The sequence below is a fragment of the Mugil cephalus genome, chromosome 16, assembly GCF_022458985.1.
Source record: "Mugil cephalus isolate CIBA_MC_2020 chromosome 16, CIBA_Mcephalus_1.1, whole genome shotgun sequence".
NCBI classification, from domain to species: Eukaryota; Metazoa; Chordata; class Actinopteri; order Mugiliformes; family Mugilidae; genus Mugil; species Mugil cephalus.
The window spans coordinates 7,705,370-7,723,192 of record NC_061785.1 but is presented as its reverse complement, the minus strand read 5'-3'; the positions used below and the strand labels follow the sequence as shown (position 1 = coordinate 7,723,192).

General features: G+C 44.2%; 1 protein-coding gene across 7 annotated transcripts in view; it reads right to left on the bottom strand.

The window, feature by feature from the left end:
• dock1 (dedicator of cytokinesis 1) overlaps positions 1-17,597 on the bottom strand; it is a 194,847-nt gene extending 177,250 nt beyond the window's left edge. For 6 of the 7 annotated variants that reach the window (XM_047608343.1, XM_047608342.1, XM_047608344.1 and 3 more), the window contains exon 1: positions 17,370-17,596. In XM_047608343.1, coding sequence (XP_047464299.1) covers positions 17,370-17,412 — 43 coding nt within the window. In that variant the 5' untranslated portion in view covers positions 17,413-17,596. Of the gene's footprint in view, positions 1-17,369 lie in introns of all 7 variants that reach the window. The other variant, XM_047608341.1, reaches the window with a different exon arrangement.
• Between the last annotated feature and the right edge of the window lie 226 nt (positions 17,598-17,823).

Sequence of the window (17,823 nt, the reverse complement as noted above, 5' to 3'; positions counted from 1 at the left end):
TGAAGGACGGGTGGAAAAGAGGAGGAAAGAGAAGCGCATAGAAAATGCACACTGGAAAGAGACCGAGCCTCTTGATGTTTTGTATACAGTCCCCATGGGAAACCCAGAGAGAGAGAGCCAGGCAGGAAATCCCAGACAAGAGGACTGTTCAGGAGGAAAAGACAAGAGGAGAGCATGAAGCACCTCATAGTCTGAGCCTCTGGAGTGGGCTAATATAATATGGGCGTCAGTGTGCAACTTCAGACCACAGAAGGGTAACTTGTGACGCATCTTGATTCTTAAAAGACTTGTGAATTCTTAAGATTACAATCCAAAACATCCTGGCGGGTTTCAAGCTCTGAACTGATGCTACTTTCCCAGGGAAACGGGCGACGACATCTTGCGAGTTTGGAGCCAGAGTCTGCGCAGTCAGCCACTTGATGACCCGCCCACACTTCCGCTGGACTCACTCGCGTTTAATTAATACTTCGCTTCGCCTTATCTCCACCAATTACAAAGAAATCTTGGATTATACACTGAACTTATTTTATTTTTTTCCAACTCTGTTTTTATAGCGTCAAATAACTGACTAAATGGAAACTTAGCATTATATTAACTACCCAGAACGACAGAAACCATTCTTGAAAAAGTAGTTCGGCCCAAGTCCCACCCACTGACATGGAGGAGGTGGAGCTTACGACCTCAGTCAGCCACCAGGGGGAGCTGCACGGCTTCGCTTTAAAGGAGCCGCCTGTCGTCAATCTTTATATAGCATATGGCGTCACTCCTAAGACTACCTTTAATGCACAAATTTTCCTTATATGAACAAAAGTCTAACTTAGATTTCAAAGCCCTTCACGGTGCAACTTGATGCATTTTCCCTTTAGAACTATTACTCTCATGCACATATTTATCTGATTGATTTATGTAAGCTCCAGACAAAATTAGCAGAGTTATATTTTTGAAAGTGCCAGTCGTTTTCCAAACTGTTTCTCAGGACAATTCCAAGTTCAAGGAACAAACCTTGGTTATCCAACTTGTTTAGCAACAAGGAACAAGGCAAGAGCACAGACAACTGATCTCAAACCCTTTGGAACTGTCTTGCTGTGTCTCCTCATTAGTCCAACCATTTTCTTCAGGACTGCAATTGTGCTGCGTTTCATTTTGAATTGTGGCCACAATACTTGCAATACTGCAAATTCTCCACATGCTCTGTACACTTTAAACCCCTCTTTATTGTGGAGATTCTTCTACTGATACACAGTAGTCTGTGAAATCTGCCATCCAGCCTGAGCCTGACTTCTATCAGGAAGGCCGCGTTTTACCGGTGTCGTTCCGAAAGCAAAACTTGAAATGTGTTTGGGCTGATCCTGTAAAGTTCCAAAGCTCAACTGTAAAACACATTCGCAGGAGTGAAACTGATGCAATCGCGACACAGAATGGTAATGATGTGCTTTTGCGTAGTTTTGTTCGGAGGCAAACAAAGACTGGATGAAACAGCCCGTCTCAGATTGCAATCACGTAGGAGAGAAAGATGAAATGCCGGGGACTGAGGGAAAATAGTAATATACAGCGGAGCTGAGCAAGGGAATATAAATTTAATACAGTGCTCAACTTGAAATGGGGAAGACGTTAATAAGCACACAGTGGACTAAGAACTGCTTTTTTTTGAGGCGGCGGGACTGAATAGAGGATGATTATTACACTCCAGCTGCACTACAGGTCTCCAAGGCAAGCCGGAGGAGTCGGCAGAGAGGGGTTTTACACACTCGCACACAGGAACAGAATATTGTGCTCTCTGAAGGATATATCTGACCGTAAATGACTATCCTATACTGAGTGAGACCTGAATGCGAAATGATGTACCTCTTACGAGTTATGACCATGAGGCTACGTGATTTTATTATATATCTGACCTTATCCGTCTAACGCATCTCCAGTATGAGCTTCACAAAGAATCCCTTCATTCTGAAGCATCAGCACAATGCAGTACACAGTGAATCTGTATGAGAATTAGCATATAGTATAGAACAGTGTCGAATCTTCGATGTGGTCCCTCGTTTACGCACATATGTCTTAATGGTTAACACGCGGTCCCATTCCTCTGCTTTTTTTTCATATAAATTCATTTATGAGTTTGGGTTTACATGCATCCCGTTTTCTGAGCACGCCTTCAGAAGCCGAGAAGCCTTCGGGGCATGACTGGCGTACAAAACGGGCCTACCACCGCCTGACGCGAACCTGTCGTGGTCGTTTGTATGGGACAAACGTGAGGCGAGCGAGGCGCCGCCGCAGCCGTTTACGCCGTTTTCCCCGCCCGGCCCCGGCGCCGAGACGGAGCCGGCCGCGCCGAGCTCTGCAGCAGAGATGAAGGGTGTTCTTAGGGGATCTGCCATGTGCTGTTAGGATAACGGGAGAAACATCCGCCTGGAGGAGGACCAGGCGTTTGCACTGCATCTCCACACTACCTGTAGGCTTCGTAGTATCTCCTCTGTTGGACTCCTTCAACTCTGATAAACGCTAAAGAAAGCTGCGATTTTGAAGCAAAAAGCACTGAGTATCAGAACGGTGCATAAAATCAGAATCATTTTTCAACCTTGGTTTGGTCTGGGGTTTTTATTTATTTTTTTTAAACTACTTTAAGTGACAGAATCAAAAATAGCTCTATGGTAAATTACTCGTAAACACTGCAACTTTCTTAGAAAACTTTGTAGAAAACGAGCAATGTTCGATATAAATCACTTTCATCAACAATTACGCATTTCAGAGGACAGAAATCTGCAGTACCAAAACTTTGATGCTGCAGTTTTTAACTTTCATACTCAAATCTCCCCAATCAACATGTTGGTGCACGAATGCGTTTATACATATTTACTCATTTCCAATCTTTTGATGAACACGAGTATCTGCCACAGGCACATCCTTGCGCACGCATGATCCAAAATAAAATAGATCCAAAACCACTGTACACTGATCTGACATTATGACTAATACTGTGTACTTATGCCTCTAAATAAAAACTGTAAGCATGGACACGGGCCTTCTGAAGGTGTCCTGTGGTGTCTGGCAGCAAAATGTTGTTAGTGGAGCTCCTATTTGTTTCCTGTAGGTTGAGGGGAGTGAATTCGGAGGCCAGGTCAACACCTTGTGCTGTTTTACTCTCATACACCATTTGTGTGTGTGTGTGTGTGTGTGTGTGTGTGTGTCTGCATGCTGTGAGGTGGCACACATCTAAGTAACATCCACTTGAATGCTACACCCAAAGTTTTCCCCAACAGAACTGGTTGAATTGTCCTAAGATGGTCAAAGTTATTCACCTCTCCTGTCAGTGGTCATAATGTTATGCCTGATCGGTGTACATATATCATTTCATGGATGATGATAATATTTTCTATGTGTTTGAGTCCTCCATGTGTAACTTCAGGGAACAGCATTAGCAGTGCTTTGTACATTACTCTTCAATGGATATAACATCTGTCAATGGATGTAGCCTGAGGTTTGAGGTTGAAATTTAACAAATATTAGGAAGGAAATCTAAATCTTTCAAAAAACCCAAGGTGCCTTCTTCAAAAAGTATGGGTTTGTCTGAACCCATTATCAAAAGATATAAAGATGATCTATTATTTAAATGTGTCGATATTAAACTTTGGATGGATGGATGGATGGATAAAAATAGATAAATAACTTAACAAATCTAAGGCCGTAAATGAAGGGGAAACACGAAATGAGTGAAAGACAATGGATCCCCTGTTAATGAACTTTCCCAACTGCGCTTCGAGTTTACAAAAACCCTCGAGTGTCCCTGCAGCACAATACCAGAGATGACAAAAGATGAATGCGAAACCGTTAATAATACTGAAAGCGCTCAGGTAGGTTTGCAGGCTATGATTCAGAGCTCATAAGACAGTAATTGTTTAAGGGAGTCTAAGGAAATTACAAGGAGTGCGAAATTATAATAATTCTCATTTCCTTAATTATTTTCCACTCTCGAGAAAAGGAGATAATTACAACCTTTGTTAAACAAATTAAGTCATTAAAATACACCGCAATGTGGTCCACGGGGAGCTGGACCGAGACGCTACCATACGTCGCCCCCGTCGAATACGTTGTTCCATAGCGTGCATAGGAAGAGAAGACGTGTTTACAACACTCAGGTGGAGAAAGGGGTTCGTCAGCGACGTGCAAACCAGGGAAAACATGATAATTAATTTAAAGCCCCTCTCTAATAAGCTTTAATGAGCGGGTTAGGCGTCCAGACAGAAGCCTGATGGTTCTAATTTAGAGGCAGTGATCTCAGGATTGGGAAATACCAACAACAGCACACACACATATACATACATACATACATGCAGGAGTCTTTTAGCTTTATCTGCAGTTGGAAATTGGAGATAACGCTAATATATTTAACCTGAAACGAATACAACAGAAGCTGGGCTGGGAGGCAGGAAAGGTCTTTCTGTCACTTGCAGCCCGAGCAGATTTTTCACTCTTTCTGGAACGAGGCAGGAAATGCCACTCGAGGTATTACTGTATTACAATGGACCAGCCCATTCCAGTTGGCCGAAAGGAAATGCTGATGCTTTTTCCAACAACAGGAAGATTAACAATACTTCTTTCCACCCTGAAAAGATAACGCTAGGAAAGATACAACGGCGCACAGCAGGTGTTGGTGTGCGGGTCTGGGACACGAAGAGGAAAAAAAATAAATAAATAAGGTGAAGGCACGAGCAGGTTGAGAAAACTACTTAATGCCGGAGCTGGATGCCAAGAGCTGTAATACCTTTTGGCAGAACTTACTGCCGCGCAACCCGGCTCCAACACGGGCCTTGGGGTGCAATCTAACGCAAGCTGATAGCTCGGATTCCGTTGCCTCCGCGGAGCAGAGTTATTCCTTTAATTGAAAATCATCTTCCCAATACAACGGGGACAAGAGAGCAGAGCCGAGCTCATTACAAAGCACACCGAGCAAAGCCTTTTCAGAGCGGGTTTTCCACCCAGTGGTCTCTGGTTTTTGTTTGTGGTGGTATCCGCCGCGGCTCTGCAGAGCAAACCTGCCTGCACTTTGCATACCGGTCTCTCTGAGTTTCAAAATGACTAACGCTTTCACTCTAACTCATCTAATCAATAGGGTTAGTTTCTGGACCCAGAACATCAAAATCAGCAGCGTCTCGCGACACATCAAAACAAAGGGCTTTATTTATTCCATCTGCACCGCGAAAGAGGAAGGATCCTCGCAGATTAGCCCGCTGCACAGCAACACACAGGCAATTACGTGCCGCTTGCAGTCGCTGTTGCAAATCGAATTCTGATTGAGGCTCGAATTATCTTCAAATATTTGGTAGAAACTCTGCAATTAAGTCGGCGGCTCCACTCTGAAAAAACCTCCTTCGGTGACACTTTGCCAAAGCTGCGACTTCACTGGCGAGCGGGACGCGGCGCTTCACCAGGTAGTGTTTTGATGTGCGAAAAAAAAAAGAGAGACACGCGCAACAGGAAACGCAGTGGACTGTTTTTGAAGTAGTTATTTATAAGCGCATGACTGAGGTTGCGTTCCGCCAGAGCAGAAGTCGCTCTTCAGAGCGACGCGGCGTCAGAAGTATCCTAGAGAAAAGAGAGGCTGCCTGCGTCAAAACGTCTTAACACCTTTCAAAGCCAGACAAAAGCGCTGTTGCACGGCAGGAACATTGAAAAAGACGAGAGATATCCTCATCATATGGGGGCAAAAAAAAAAAAAAAAACACTGACTAACATTCCAACTGAGGTGAAGAAAATGTTAAGATGCATTAGTTCACCTGCTGTACTTTACATCACGTACGCACCTTTAAAACGCGCCGTGTTAAATCGCTGGAATGGATGAAGGCAATTAACTTTCAGCATAATCCACTGAACCTCTATGACACTCGGGGCGCGCGGTTTGCTCACCCAGAGAAACAAAGATCCAACAGTTCATTTGGCTTCATCATCGGAAGCTGTTGAAATTAACTACCAGCCTGATCTCCTCGTGAATGCAGAGTACAAGTGCGGCACTTTTTTGAGAAGAGCGTGCACGTGAGGGCACAAGCCACCGATAACATCATAATTCAGCCTTTTGAAATACAACTCAAGGCAGCGGCGCGTCAACCGCCACCAGCGACAAGTATGCCCGGGAATTTAAATAACTGGAACACGGGTCGTTACAATAAGAAAGCAGGTAATTAATTGCGTATATTTCTTGGCCGCGCGCTTCCCAACAGTCCAAAACTGGACCTTGATTTCACCTACTTAAACGGAACAACCAGGCATTTGTTATAAATCCCAACAGACTGCAACTAATTATGTGTTTATCGCTTCTTCTGCTGCCGTGTCTGCAGAGCAGAGTTCTTATTTGTTTCCCTTCGGTGTCTCTGTGGTTCGCCTGCGCCGAGGTGATGCTTGAGGTTTCGCAAATTACCGGGGGTGCTTGATTTCGACGGCCGGCGAGGCATTTTAAAACTTCTGAAACTCACGCGGCTGCACTGTTCTGTTAGCAGAGCAGTAAAGGAAGAAGCAAAAAAACCTTAATGGTTATTACGGAGGCTCTGGACTGAAAAAAAAAATAAAAACAAATGCATTAAATTAAATGCACCCGGGGAAAAAATATGCATTAATTAATGCATAATTCATTATGCTTGTGTATTTATTTGCCTTTGTATTGATCCCTCCTTATTTATTTACATCCACATTTAATTTTCCCTTATATTTATTAATTGGCTGTTGTTTTTATTGTGTGGTTACGTTTTAATCCAAGTATTAATTTATGTGTTCTTGCTCTATTGTATTTTCTCTTGATTTATTTCACCCAAATGAATTCATTTTGTCTTCATTATTTAAATTATTATTATTTTTGTGGCCACTCATTATGCAAATGCCATCGGCTTTCTGGTCCTCCATACCACACACTGTACGAAATATACATAACACTCTAAATACTGCCTTGCACTTAAAACATTACAACCACATCAAACCTTAATGTAGGTAGAAATAAAAAAGATGGAGTACACATATAAAAATAGATCTGGATTTGGGATTTTCTGTTGAACAAAAGACTTTTGAAGGTGTCATCTTCTGACGCTTCGATGGGAATTTTCCTCTCGTCTGGCGGAGAAAGTGTTGAATAATAATGAAAATGATCATTAGCTGCAGTCCTACATTTCACTATATTGAGTGACCTAGAAAAGCTGTTTAAAATCTTTAAGCAAAACCTTTGTGCAGGGACGCGGGCGCACCCAGGACGCGCGCACGAGTCTGACTGACCTAGTCTCATTAGCACACGCAAGCGAATCCAGATGATGCCTTAAGTTTTAAAGTCAAGGTACAAAATGTGACGGGCAACTTAGTTCATTCATCTCTCTCTTTTTTTTTTTTTTTTTGGTGAAACAAAAACAGGCCGATGTGTCAGCGACTGCAGCAAGACAACTTCATCTAAACCCCTAAAGGTTGATCGCAGAGTAGAGCTGCCACTCACTGAAACCTAAAACTGCCTCCGGGGGCCCACCAACATCTGAGCTGCGAGGGTCTGACTTTATCAAGTATTTAACCAGGCACACACACACACACGCACACACAGACACACACAGAGAGACAAGCATGCATGCAAACTCACAAAAGGCCATTTCATCAAATGCCAGCCATACTGAAAGGCTGTCTCTCGCCGCACCCGGCAATCCCAAGCCCGTCTGCAACCACAATCAATGAGTGACACCTCCATTACAAGCCTCCGAAACACCCCACGGGACGTTTTAAAGGTGACAAATGCAACATTAATATGGACCGCGGCAGATATTAATGTTGACATTTCTATAGCCTGAATAGCCGGAGAGATGTTGAGCGATGTGATTTCTGCGAGGCGTGAATCTCAACATCTGGGATTAGAGGATTCAAAACCAATCCGGCGTAATGACTGGGAGGCCGACCTGTGAGGAGGTTTACTTACTACGAAATAAATATAAATATCCTCAGTGGGGAATTGGACTTTAACAGCAGCTTGCGTGATGATGCTACTGGCGATCATCTTAGGTTTTGCAGGCACGCCACCCGAGTCGCACCTGCCGAGGGATTTGCAGCTGGATCGGGTCTTTCTGAGGTGCTCGGGAAGTGAGTTTTCCCAGGGTGCCGATCCTTTTAGCCGACGCTTGACCCACCGAAACAGACAGATCATCCAGTGTCAGCTCACCCACTGGCAGGCTGGCACGTACCCAGCTCAGCTGTGAGCTCAACGCTCTGGGAGGATAAAGCCTTGGGTGGAATAGTCTGCTAAGTGTTGGTAAGGATACTCAGTGCTAACCGAGCTCACAGTCGTAGGTCTGCTGCCGCTTCAGGACTATTACTATATTTTGAAAGTCCAACTGAAATATCACAGGTACTAATACGCAAAAGAACAACTTAATAGTTCATCCATAGGGAGGATATATTAACCGTCTGAGACGAGGCACTTCTCGACCTATGAAACAATGGATTTTTAGTGCGGCAATTCAGGTCACTGTCTAATAATTAAACTTGCAATTCAAAGGGATACATGGTTACAGGTGCTTGCACACATGGCTAAACAATCTCCTTGCAAACACGTCACAAATAATAAAATTAATTATGGCTTTATGGAAGACACCCATCGCAGCTTTTAAAGACGCATAAAATACTAGCACATAATGAAGTCCAGATCGGTCATTTTTGTCGGATCAATCAATGTTGGGCTTTGGCTGCAAGTCTGCCATAAACCACGACTACGTCACCCTAGCGTCAACTCATCTACCTCTTCTTCTGTTTTAACGGCAGCCGGCCAGCGGCAAAGCTGAGAAAAATTGGAAAGTTTTTTTTACTGCAAAAAATGAATTCCGTCAGACTGAAATTTGGAAATTATGCAATGTAGGTGTTTCGCAAGGTGGTAGTAGGAGATCATGACGAAATGCCACCGAAGGCGGCACAAGAACCATTTACATTTAAAAAAAAAAAAAAGTTTCCTAGAGACGGCGTCAAGGTGAAAAATATTCCAGAGAAGGTTAAGGAGTTTATCATGTCGTTCATGGAGTAGAGAACACAGGTTTTTAGTTTCTGTTGGAGCCAAGGAGAGCCACTTCCTTTGCTTTGTAAGGGATATTCTAGACAGCTGTTCCATTCATACAGTGCATACGTGATCCATGATGATAGAAATAACATGAGAAAAGTTCTTATAAATATACAGGAGTAGACATTTTTGTTCAGCCACTACTGAATATTAAAAGATCGGTTTCAGATCGGTGGGCTAAGAAACTCGATCGGGACATCCCTACCAACATTCATTTAAAAATTAAACACTTAACTACATGGACTCGGAAACAATCCTTTCAACAAAGATGTCAGCTTCTCAGCAGATTTTCCTTCAACCAGTCGTTTCTTTATTCTCTATAGCTCTTTGCAGACCTGCTGTCAGGTCTAATTGACTTACCACACCACACAATCCCCTGGACCGGATTCACACGAAGTTGCTAACGGTATCAAGCAAAGTAATTGCCTGTCTGATATGATATGACAGTTGAAAGGCTCTCGCATATTAATTTCAACCAGCTGAACCTAAATTATGTAATAACACATGTCTACATCGGTGACCTTTGTTTCACATTGACGGGCTACACACTATTAACCATCTGTCAAGCTAGCCAAAGCAGCACAGCAGGACTCGCTTCAGACAATGCACAAGCTGCTTGGCATCCTCGCAATCAATACTGGGGGAGTCGCTGAAGAACACTTGTCTACGTAGCCAAGCTAGAGGACAGGACAGACATGGTGAGCCATGTGTGTTTTCCTTTTTTTTGTCCTTTATATCTCGTGCAAACCGCGAAAAAGGAATATCGAGGTTCACTGCAAATGCCGCAGTGTTAAATCTAATTGTGTCACTACCTGCCTACTACTGCCACCAAACAACCACATGTAAAGTTACAGGGAAATATTAAAATAGTTCAGCTGCAGGAAGTAAAAATCAGTCCTTTTGGTTTAATTTTAATAAGCTGAATTACAGGTGCAGGCCATATCTTATTTTTTGGCATTGTGCGACGCATTCCCACAGCAGACACGAAACCACTTTCCCCAGAGGTGGCGGCTGCATAAACAAAAACAGCTGAGGCCACAAAAGAAAAGTTGTTAAAATGGAACAAATGGTGATTTCACAGGATGCTGACTCATTTCTGATTCACGGTCAGTTTTTAAGCGCTGCCCAGATTTACCTTTTCCTGTTTAACAGAGCGGCTCTGTGCAGTGAGAAGAAACGCCAGTTGAACCGAACTATAATTAATAAACGCAAGCCAAATCTCCAACTATGTAAATCCAAGGTTAACAACCTGTCTTCTTCTTCTTCTTTCTCCCCCCCCCCCCCCAACCTTCCTTATGACGGCGCTCTTAAAACAAGATGTAAAATTGCTCTAGTTTTGAGCCAAGTGAGCCAAGATGGAATAGTGTGGAACCACTTAGCTATGCACTGATTAAATAGGCCAGCTGTCATTTGTCTTAGCCACCATCTCAAAGCAAGCCATTGGGAGCTGTACTATTAGAACTGCCTCTCGAAGCAGCACGGCCGATAGTTAATACATAATTCCCTTTCAGAATGAATAATAGCAAAGTCATAGTGACCTCTGAAGAGAAAAGAAGAAGACGACGTCCCAACTTTTGACTGAGACTGAGGAGCAGCCTCTGATGAATACCTAGTAAACAACATAAAATTAAACATCCAATACGTTTGAATCTCCATGTTACTCTCTATATATGTATATTTAAACCAAGTATCAAAGAAACTCACGGAAATATAATTCACAACGCCCAAAGTATGACCTGGGCGTGAGCGGCTGGACCGCTGCCAGGTGACAGAGTCCATCACCAGTGGTTTCTCTTTGTTCGTGAAGCGCAAATCGGCGCAAATTCGGTTAATTTGGGACATATCATGCTCCGTTGCAGTGATGTCCCTGTCGCACAAAACAAAGTCAGTGACGAAATGACAATTAAGTCGTCCTTAGCGGTTGTTTTCCGTAATTACTGGCGCTGAAACGCAACAGCAATTCATAAATGATATTTGAAAACAAAACCCGTGTGTGCGGTTGTACGCCGTGTTCATTTATTGGAATATGCTTAAGAGCCTGGGAGCAAATTCCCATCTGTCCATTAGTATCTAGAACTGCTTAAACTCGGTTTAACCGGTCCGTTTAGAGAATTCACTGCCGGGGGGGGGCCACGCTGCCGAAAGCTTTCTTACCTGCGCGCTGGTGTGTGGGCATTGTTCTGTAATTACAACGCTAAAACGCTAGACAACAACTAATTAGTTGCGCTGACTTTCATTCTGTAGCTGACACACCAGCGAGTCAACAGTTGCTTTTACTGAAATCACTGCAGCACATAAGATAGGGAGGCCGTTTTAGTAGATGGTGTGTAGGCATGAATTTCCTGTCCGGCTGCTGAAACACGTGAACAACGAAATGCATTTCAGAGCAATCCCAGCATAGTTAGGTTTCTGGGAAGATGCACGTCATTAACTACAGCATAGGGTCCGGTGCTAAGTCGTACCCACTGCAGGGTTTACCAATGCAACAATACTTTCCTGTTCCAACCTCTAATTCCACCATGGTGTTATAAATTACAAAATTACAAACCGAAAACACTCTTGAACGTCTAAACCAGCGGCGTGCTCACTTAGAGCCTTTTAACTCCAAGAACTGTCGCTGTCTCAATGTGAAACGTTGTGGGGAACGCTGCTATCCAGAAGAGGTCACGCGCAACCATAAACAAAGTTTTGGGTTATGAGATGAAACCAAGAGCACGAGAAGAAAACCCACTGAGGCATAAGCACAACAACGCACAAACTCCACGCAGAGAGGCCCCAGTCAGCCAGGAAATTTGTTGCTGTGAGGCCACAGTGAGGCACGGCGCCGCGTCCCCGTGCGCTGCCAGCAAATGTACTTTTTGATCAACCCGGCAAAGGTGCAGCAGCATCTCCTTCCTCCTCCTGGCTCTATCCCATTAATCAGCCGCTTTATTCCACCCTGGTGAAACTGCTGTCTTCAATTTTGTCAGCTCAGCTCTTAGACAAAGCTCACGCGTAGGCAAAAAATATATATATATATATATTTATAAAAAGTATAAAAAGCCAACTGTGAAGTTAATATTGTTGAACGCTTCGCTGTGACAGAATTAATAGCGACGGTAACTGACGGGGAGCGCGGCGATGACACATTCTCCTATTTATGACGCCCCGAGACGAGGCATTTTCTGAAACGCTATGGAAAAAAAAACACTCCCAGAGCGCAAGATTTTTTACCAACGAGAGAGAACAATTCTCTCACATTTCAAACCAAACAGCCCCACGACGGGCCATAAAAGCAGGGTTGAAATACAAGCCCAGCGTCTCAGAACATATGGTGAGATTTGATGCAGTAGCCGAGGCTGCGTTTTAATTGCAGCCATATTTGTTAGCTTAGCGCGCTTGCGGGTGGGAGAACGTTTCATTTGAGAGCAGTGTGTGTGTGGGGGGGGGGGCTTTCGAATTACTTATGCCCCAAGTCAAGAGACGAGGCGTCTGCGTCTCTATTTTCTGCTCCCGATGTGTCAGTCGCCGCTAACCTGTTCCAAATGAGGTCCTCCAGGTGGTTGTCGGCCCTCTGGGCAGATAGTCGGCCACACACCGGGTCAAAAATATGAATCATAGCCAAACCACAGCTAAACTTAAGCGTGTTACTTTTGTAACAAATTGTCCTCTTAGATAAGCTGTCAGTCTGTGATCTAGCTTCCAGGAAGCAGCATTTCCTTTTGGGCCAAGTGAACAACTGTGAGGTAGGGGGGGACAAAAATGTTGTCAGTATGCATTTTTAACGCTCAAAGCATGTCTGTGTTTTTCGTTTTTGAGGTGGTATTATGCTGCGTCGCTTAAAGTCACAGAGAGAGATGATTCAGACTAATCGGCAGCATGTGGATTCAGTTAATGTCTCAGTGTGTGCCCTGCTATTACGTTTGTAGCCCTTTGTTAGTGTTACCTGATTTGCGCTCTGAATCCGAGGCCCACTGAATCATCTCCCTCAAGGAACGTCAACACCTTGGTCAAACCGAATTAACGAGAAAACACTTGAAAGTGGCCTTCAAATGACTTTCCGGTAAGTCACGCCACAACTGATCGATAGCCGAACAACATTTCCCTGTGGCCACATTACCTCTCTTTTGATTGAATCGGGTTTCAGATCTCCTCCTGACCCATTTCATTTATGCCAGGCCGCTGACATTTGACAAGAAAACGAACTTTGCAATGAAATTAGCCCAAAGCCGAGGGATCTGATCCGCTGAACATCGTCTTGGCGACGACGCTCCTTTATGATGTGAACGAGGGGTCGAGAAAAACCTCAACTTCCACTCCGAGTCGAGCCGACCTTTCTTTTCAGCGAGTGGCTGCTTCGCAAACACTGATGTGCTCTGTCAGATCGCACGATCAGCTGAGGGAAATGTTGGCCAACGTGCAGCATTCTGGAAATGCCACTGGAATTTAAGACACTGTCGTAAGTGGGAAGCGGAGCTAATGCCTCGGGGGTAACACTTATCCTCAGAAACAATGTGAAATGCAATACAGTCCGTCACTGTGTGAAACTAAGCTCCCAAAATCAAGTCAAGGTGCTCCAGTACCATCAGACGAAAACTTACCCTATAGAAGTTACAGAAGAATTAATATAGAAACACTATAATATGAAAAACCCTCAGTAGTAGGGGCCTGTATTTAAAACCTTCTATCTGTCAATGTAGTTAAGTGTCCCAAATGTATTAGGACTAAAAGGACTCATTATGCACAAGAATTTTACCTTGCAGTGAGAATATTGACCTTTAAAGTATAAATAAAAAATGAAAAGTAGTAAAATACAAAGTATATTCACTTCTGATGTGTCGTGGATTGAAACTATGTTCATTTACATCACTTCTGTGCAAAGTCATAAGAGAGAAAGAATGAGTTGAACTACATTTAGAAGTGACTAATTCAAAAAAGTGAATCAACCAGTTACTAATTGTTTGCTGGTATCAGCTTTGCCATCGTGAGACTTTTCCCTGCTGCTTCCTTGTTACGGGCCGGGTCTAAGCTACATCCCAAGACAGTCAACCCGTCGGCTTTATGCAATATTGATTAAATCTGGTGACTCGCGGCAAGATTCCCACACCGGTGCAGTGGCGGTGAAGCCTTTAACATCGATAAGAGTCGTCTACGGCCCCTAGGGGTCGGGCGGAAAACTGGAGAAACCGCATTCAGAGAAGGGTTACGGTCCAAAAAAAAAAAAAAAAGAAAAATGAAAGTGATGGAGGCGAGGACAAACCCAAATAACCACAGGTGTAGCTGAACAATAGGAAATGGGTCAACAACTATGAATAACTGCGAGCCGGTTTTCATTTCTGTGAATCCTTTCTATCGTGCCAATTCAAAACATATGTCAGATCGTGACAGCTTGTAGACTTAATTGTTTAACATGAAGAAGCGGCCGAGGTGAAACTGGAGCGCGAGATAGCGATGCGTTTCACGTCGACCAGCGAGGGTCGGTGGGCTTCACAGGTGAACAACCAGAGCAACCGAGACCAAGCACGACACACAGATATATTATTAATATATCACCGAGCTCTAACTGCAACCAACAGGCCTGGCACACAGAACAGCTCATTTGTTCTGGCTGAAGCTCCTAATCTCGGGAGGGGAAACAGCGGCGAACTACACGCAACAGCGCAGGAATAAAAGAAACTACCAAAACAATTAATTATTCAACCAAGCTTTGTTACCTGCATTTAATAATGCGACACAAATCTAATAAGCATTCACTGCGCTCGAGTCGGCTCCCGTGCGCAGCCTCGCGTCCGCGGTGCAATATCAATCCAAGGCTGCGATAACAAAACCATATGTAATCACTGCTACACTCTATCTAAACAGGCAGGAACATTTATTATTAATACTGTTGTGAGGAGGGGCCATTACGAGAGGAGGAAAATGGCACGAGAAAAAGTTTTCGCTGAGGCAGAAACAGGTCCACGGTGAGCCCTGGCAGCGCGAGAGGGCTCACAGAGTGCTCATTAGCGCTACTCGGTCAACACACGAAGCATTAAAAGTGCAACGGCTGTGCACCCCGGCAATCCTCCGCATCAGAGACGTGGCAGCTGCTCCTCCGCCGACTAATGACTCATCCACTCCTCGCGCCCGGCCGATCCGTCCCTGTGATTTTTGAAGAACCTCGTCGTTTTTTAAACATCTCTTCGGACGTTTGAGGGAAAACGGAGGCGACCGTTACCGCCCGGGCCCGTGGGATTTTCACATCGTCGCGCCAGCTGAAGAGACGGGGCGACGACGGAGGTCATTGAGAAGATGCAGCCGGAGAGGCCAATCAGAGCGCTCGTCGCTCCCATTGAATAAAACCAAAATAAAAATAAAGGTCTCAGTGTATATAGATAGATGCAAACATGACAGATACTGCAAATGCATTAAAGCCTGTGGCTCCTGTGGTCCAGGACAGAAATACATACGTGAGATGATTAATATATGTCCTAACCCTCGTACTGTCTTCTAACCAAACATGCAACTTTTGACCATTTGACCATTTATAAAGCCTAAAATAGAATGAACCACCTAATTCTACTGTGTCACTACTACACACAGATAAGGCATAACATTATGACCACCACCTTCCTGATACTGCGTAGGTCTCCCTCGTGCCTCCACAACAGTTGTGACTCATCAGAGAACGGAGATGAATGTGGTGTCTGGTAACAGAACGTGGATCATACCCCAGAGACTTGATCAGTTTGGGATCTCGGGAATTTGGAGCACTTTGTGCTGTTTTTCATGTTTTTTTTTTTTTTTTGTTGTTGTTTGTTTCCACGCTTCCATCAAGGAGTGACATTGCTGTGGGGTGGGGGTGCCTGGTGCCTTACATATGACACAAATGCCAGATCCTGAGGTTTCAGAGCAGAACATTGAATAGTGACAAGATCGTCAGTATTACTCACTTCTGGAGGCTTGATAAACATTGTGTATTTTCGACTGAAACGCAACAAGTGTTTTTCCCTCCAACCAAACGTCAAGCTTTGAACCTCTAAAACAGACAATGTAAGTTAAAACGACGCTGCTCAGACTCAAGGTTTCTTTAGAAACACACAAAGTAAATGTTTTTATAATTTCTTTTACACCTGAACACGCGCACCTTCCATAAAAACTGGTGTCAATTTAGAAGACGCCAGCCAGAGCTTCGGCGCAACCTGCCCCTTATCAGTCTGTGGGTGCCACTGCCGAAAATAAATAAATCTCAGCACGCCATGTGAGGGCACAAACGTTACAACAACAACAACAACAATCGACCGTAGTGGGAAAGTCGTCCTGCTGAAAAACGCCGGCGGAAAAAAAAAGGAGCAGGGTGTTCCAGGGGATCCCCGGAAAAATGTGGATTGGTTCCATTGGGATATTATTTCAGGCGCCGGGAGTCTCGCGTTACACGCCGTGCGTTGCGACGAAATTCAAAATCCATCATAGCTCTAAATGCTGCTACAAAAGACAATCAAAACGCTCCTTTTACATTATTTCACGTTTGTAACTTACACCCATTTTTTCTTTTGCCAGTTAAGTTGTTTATTTATGTGTATTTATTGAGCCACTGTGGCCAAGCATGGATGATGTGGATGAATAAAGCACAGACAGTGTCTATGACTGTAATAAAGATTTTCCACTGAAACAATGTCTTGTTTTTCACACCTGAACCTATAACTGAAGTAAAGCTTCTTTTACTGATGTGTTTGTGTGTGTTTTTTGGGATTTGTGTCCTGGAGCTCCTGCAGGAGAAAGTGGAAGCTAAACGGGACACTCTTCTTGAACCGGGCTTCGGGGCGTTTTTAAGGAAGTGACAACAATTAAGATAAGCGACAACAATGCCCATACATGTGTACATAATGTGTACACGCGGACGGAAGATGCAGAACGCAGAGAAGCGACAGAGCTAATAGTTACGAGTGGTGAGCACTAGACTGCAGCTACTGGTCATTTTGTAGCGGAGGCCCCACAACACAGGAAACAGCCCTGCAACTAGGCGCGCCTCTAACAATTCCCAATCCACACACACACACACACACGCACAGCCCTCTTCCTCACAAAAGACTCACACACAATCCTCGTTTTTGCATGCAAACCTACCAAATAAATTGCCCCGCTCGCAGAATTTGCATCCACTCACTTTAGGCAAACGCGAAACCCGGTGTAAAAAAAAATAAATAATAAATAAATCTAATCCAGCGCACGAAACACGGGATGAGAACCAGCCGGCCGCTTTCTAATCACAATTCCTCCCTGACTTGTGCAATCTGAGAGCGGGGAGCTAGGACGAGGGCTAGCGATGGAGCATGCAAGTTTTCTTACGTACCAACTCCATACTTTTCCTTCTTAGTGGGCACCCAGCGAGACATCCTCAGCGTCGACGCTTCCCCGAGTTGTCGTTTCGCCTGTTGGGGTGGGAGGGGGGGTCAGAAAACACGGGTCCAGACGTGACCTCTTGTTAGTAGCGGAGACTTTTTTTTTTCAGTTTTCTCTCAGCTTTAGGGAGCTACTCCGAGCAGCCATTTTCCACCAGTGACAGGACGCTCCGCAAGGGGGAGGAAGGGAACCTAACTTTTTTTTTTTTCAGCCCGTATTGTAGGCGTTTGTAAAGTCCTGCTCAGTTACACCGCGAAGGAAGCTGCTTCTGTTATTAACAATAGTTTTTATTCAGCATTTATCTGCCACCATTATGACGTCATAAACGATATATATGTAAAAGAGTGTTTTGTTTCAACTTTACGCATTTACAAATAACACAGGATGATAAAAAAGTTTGCTCA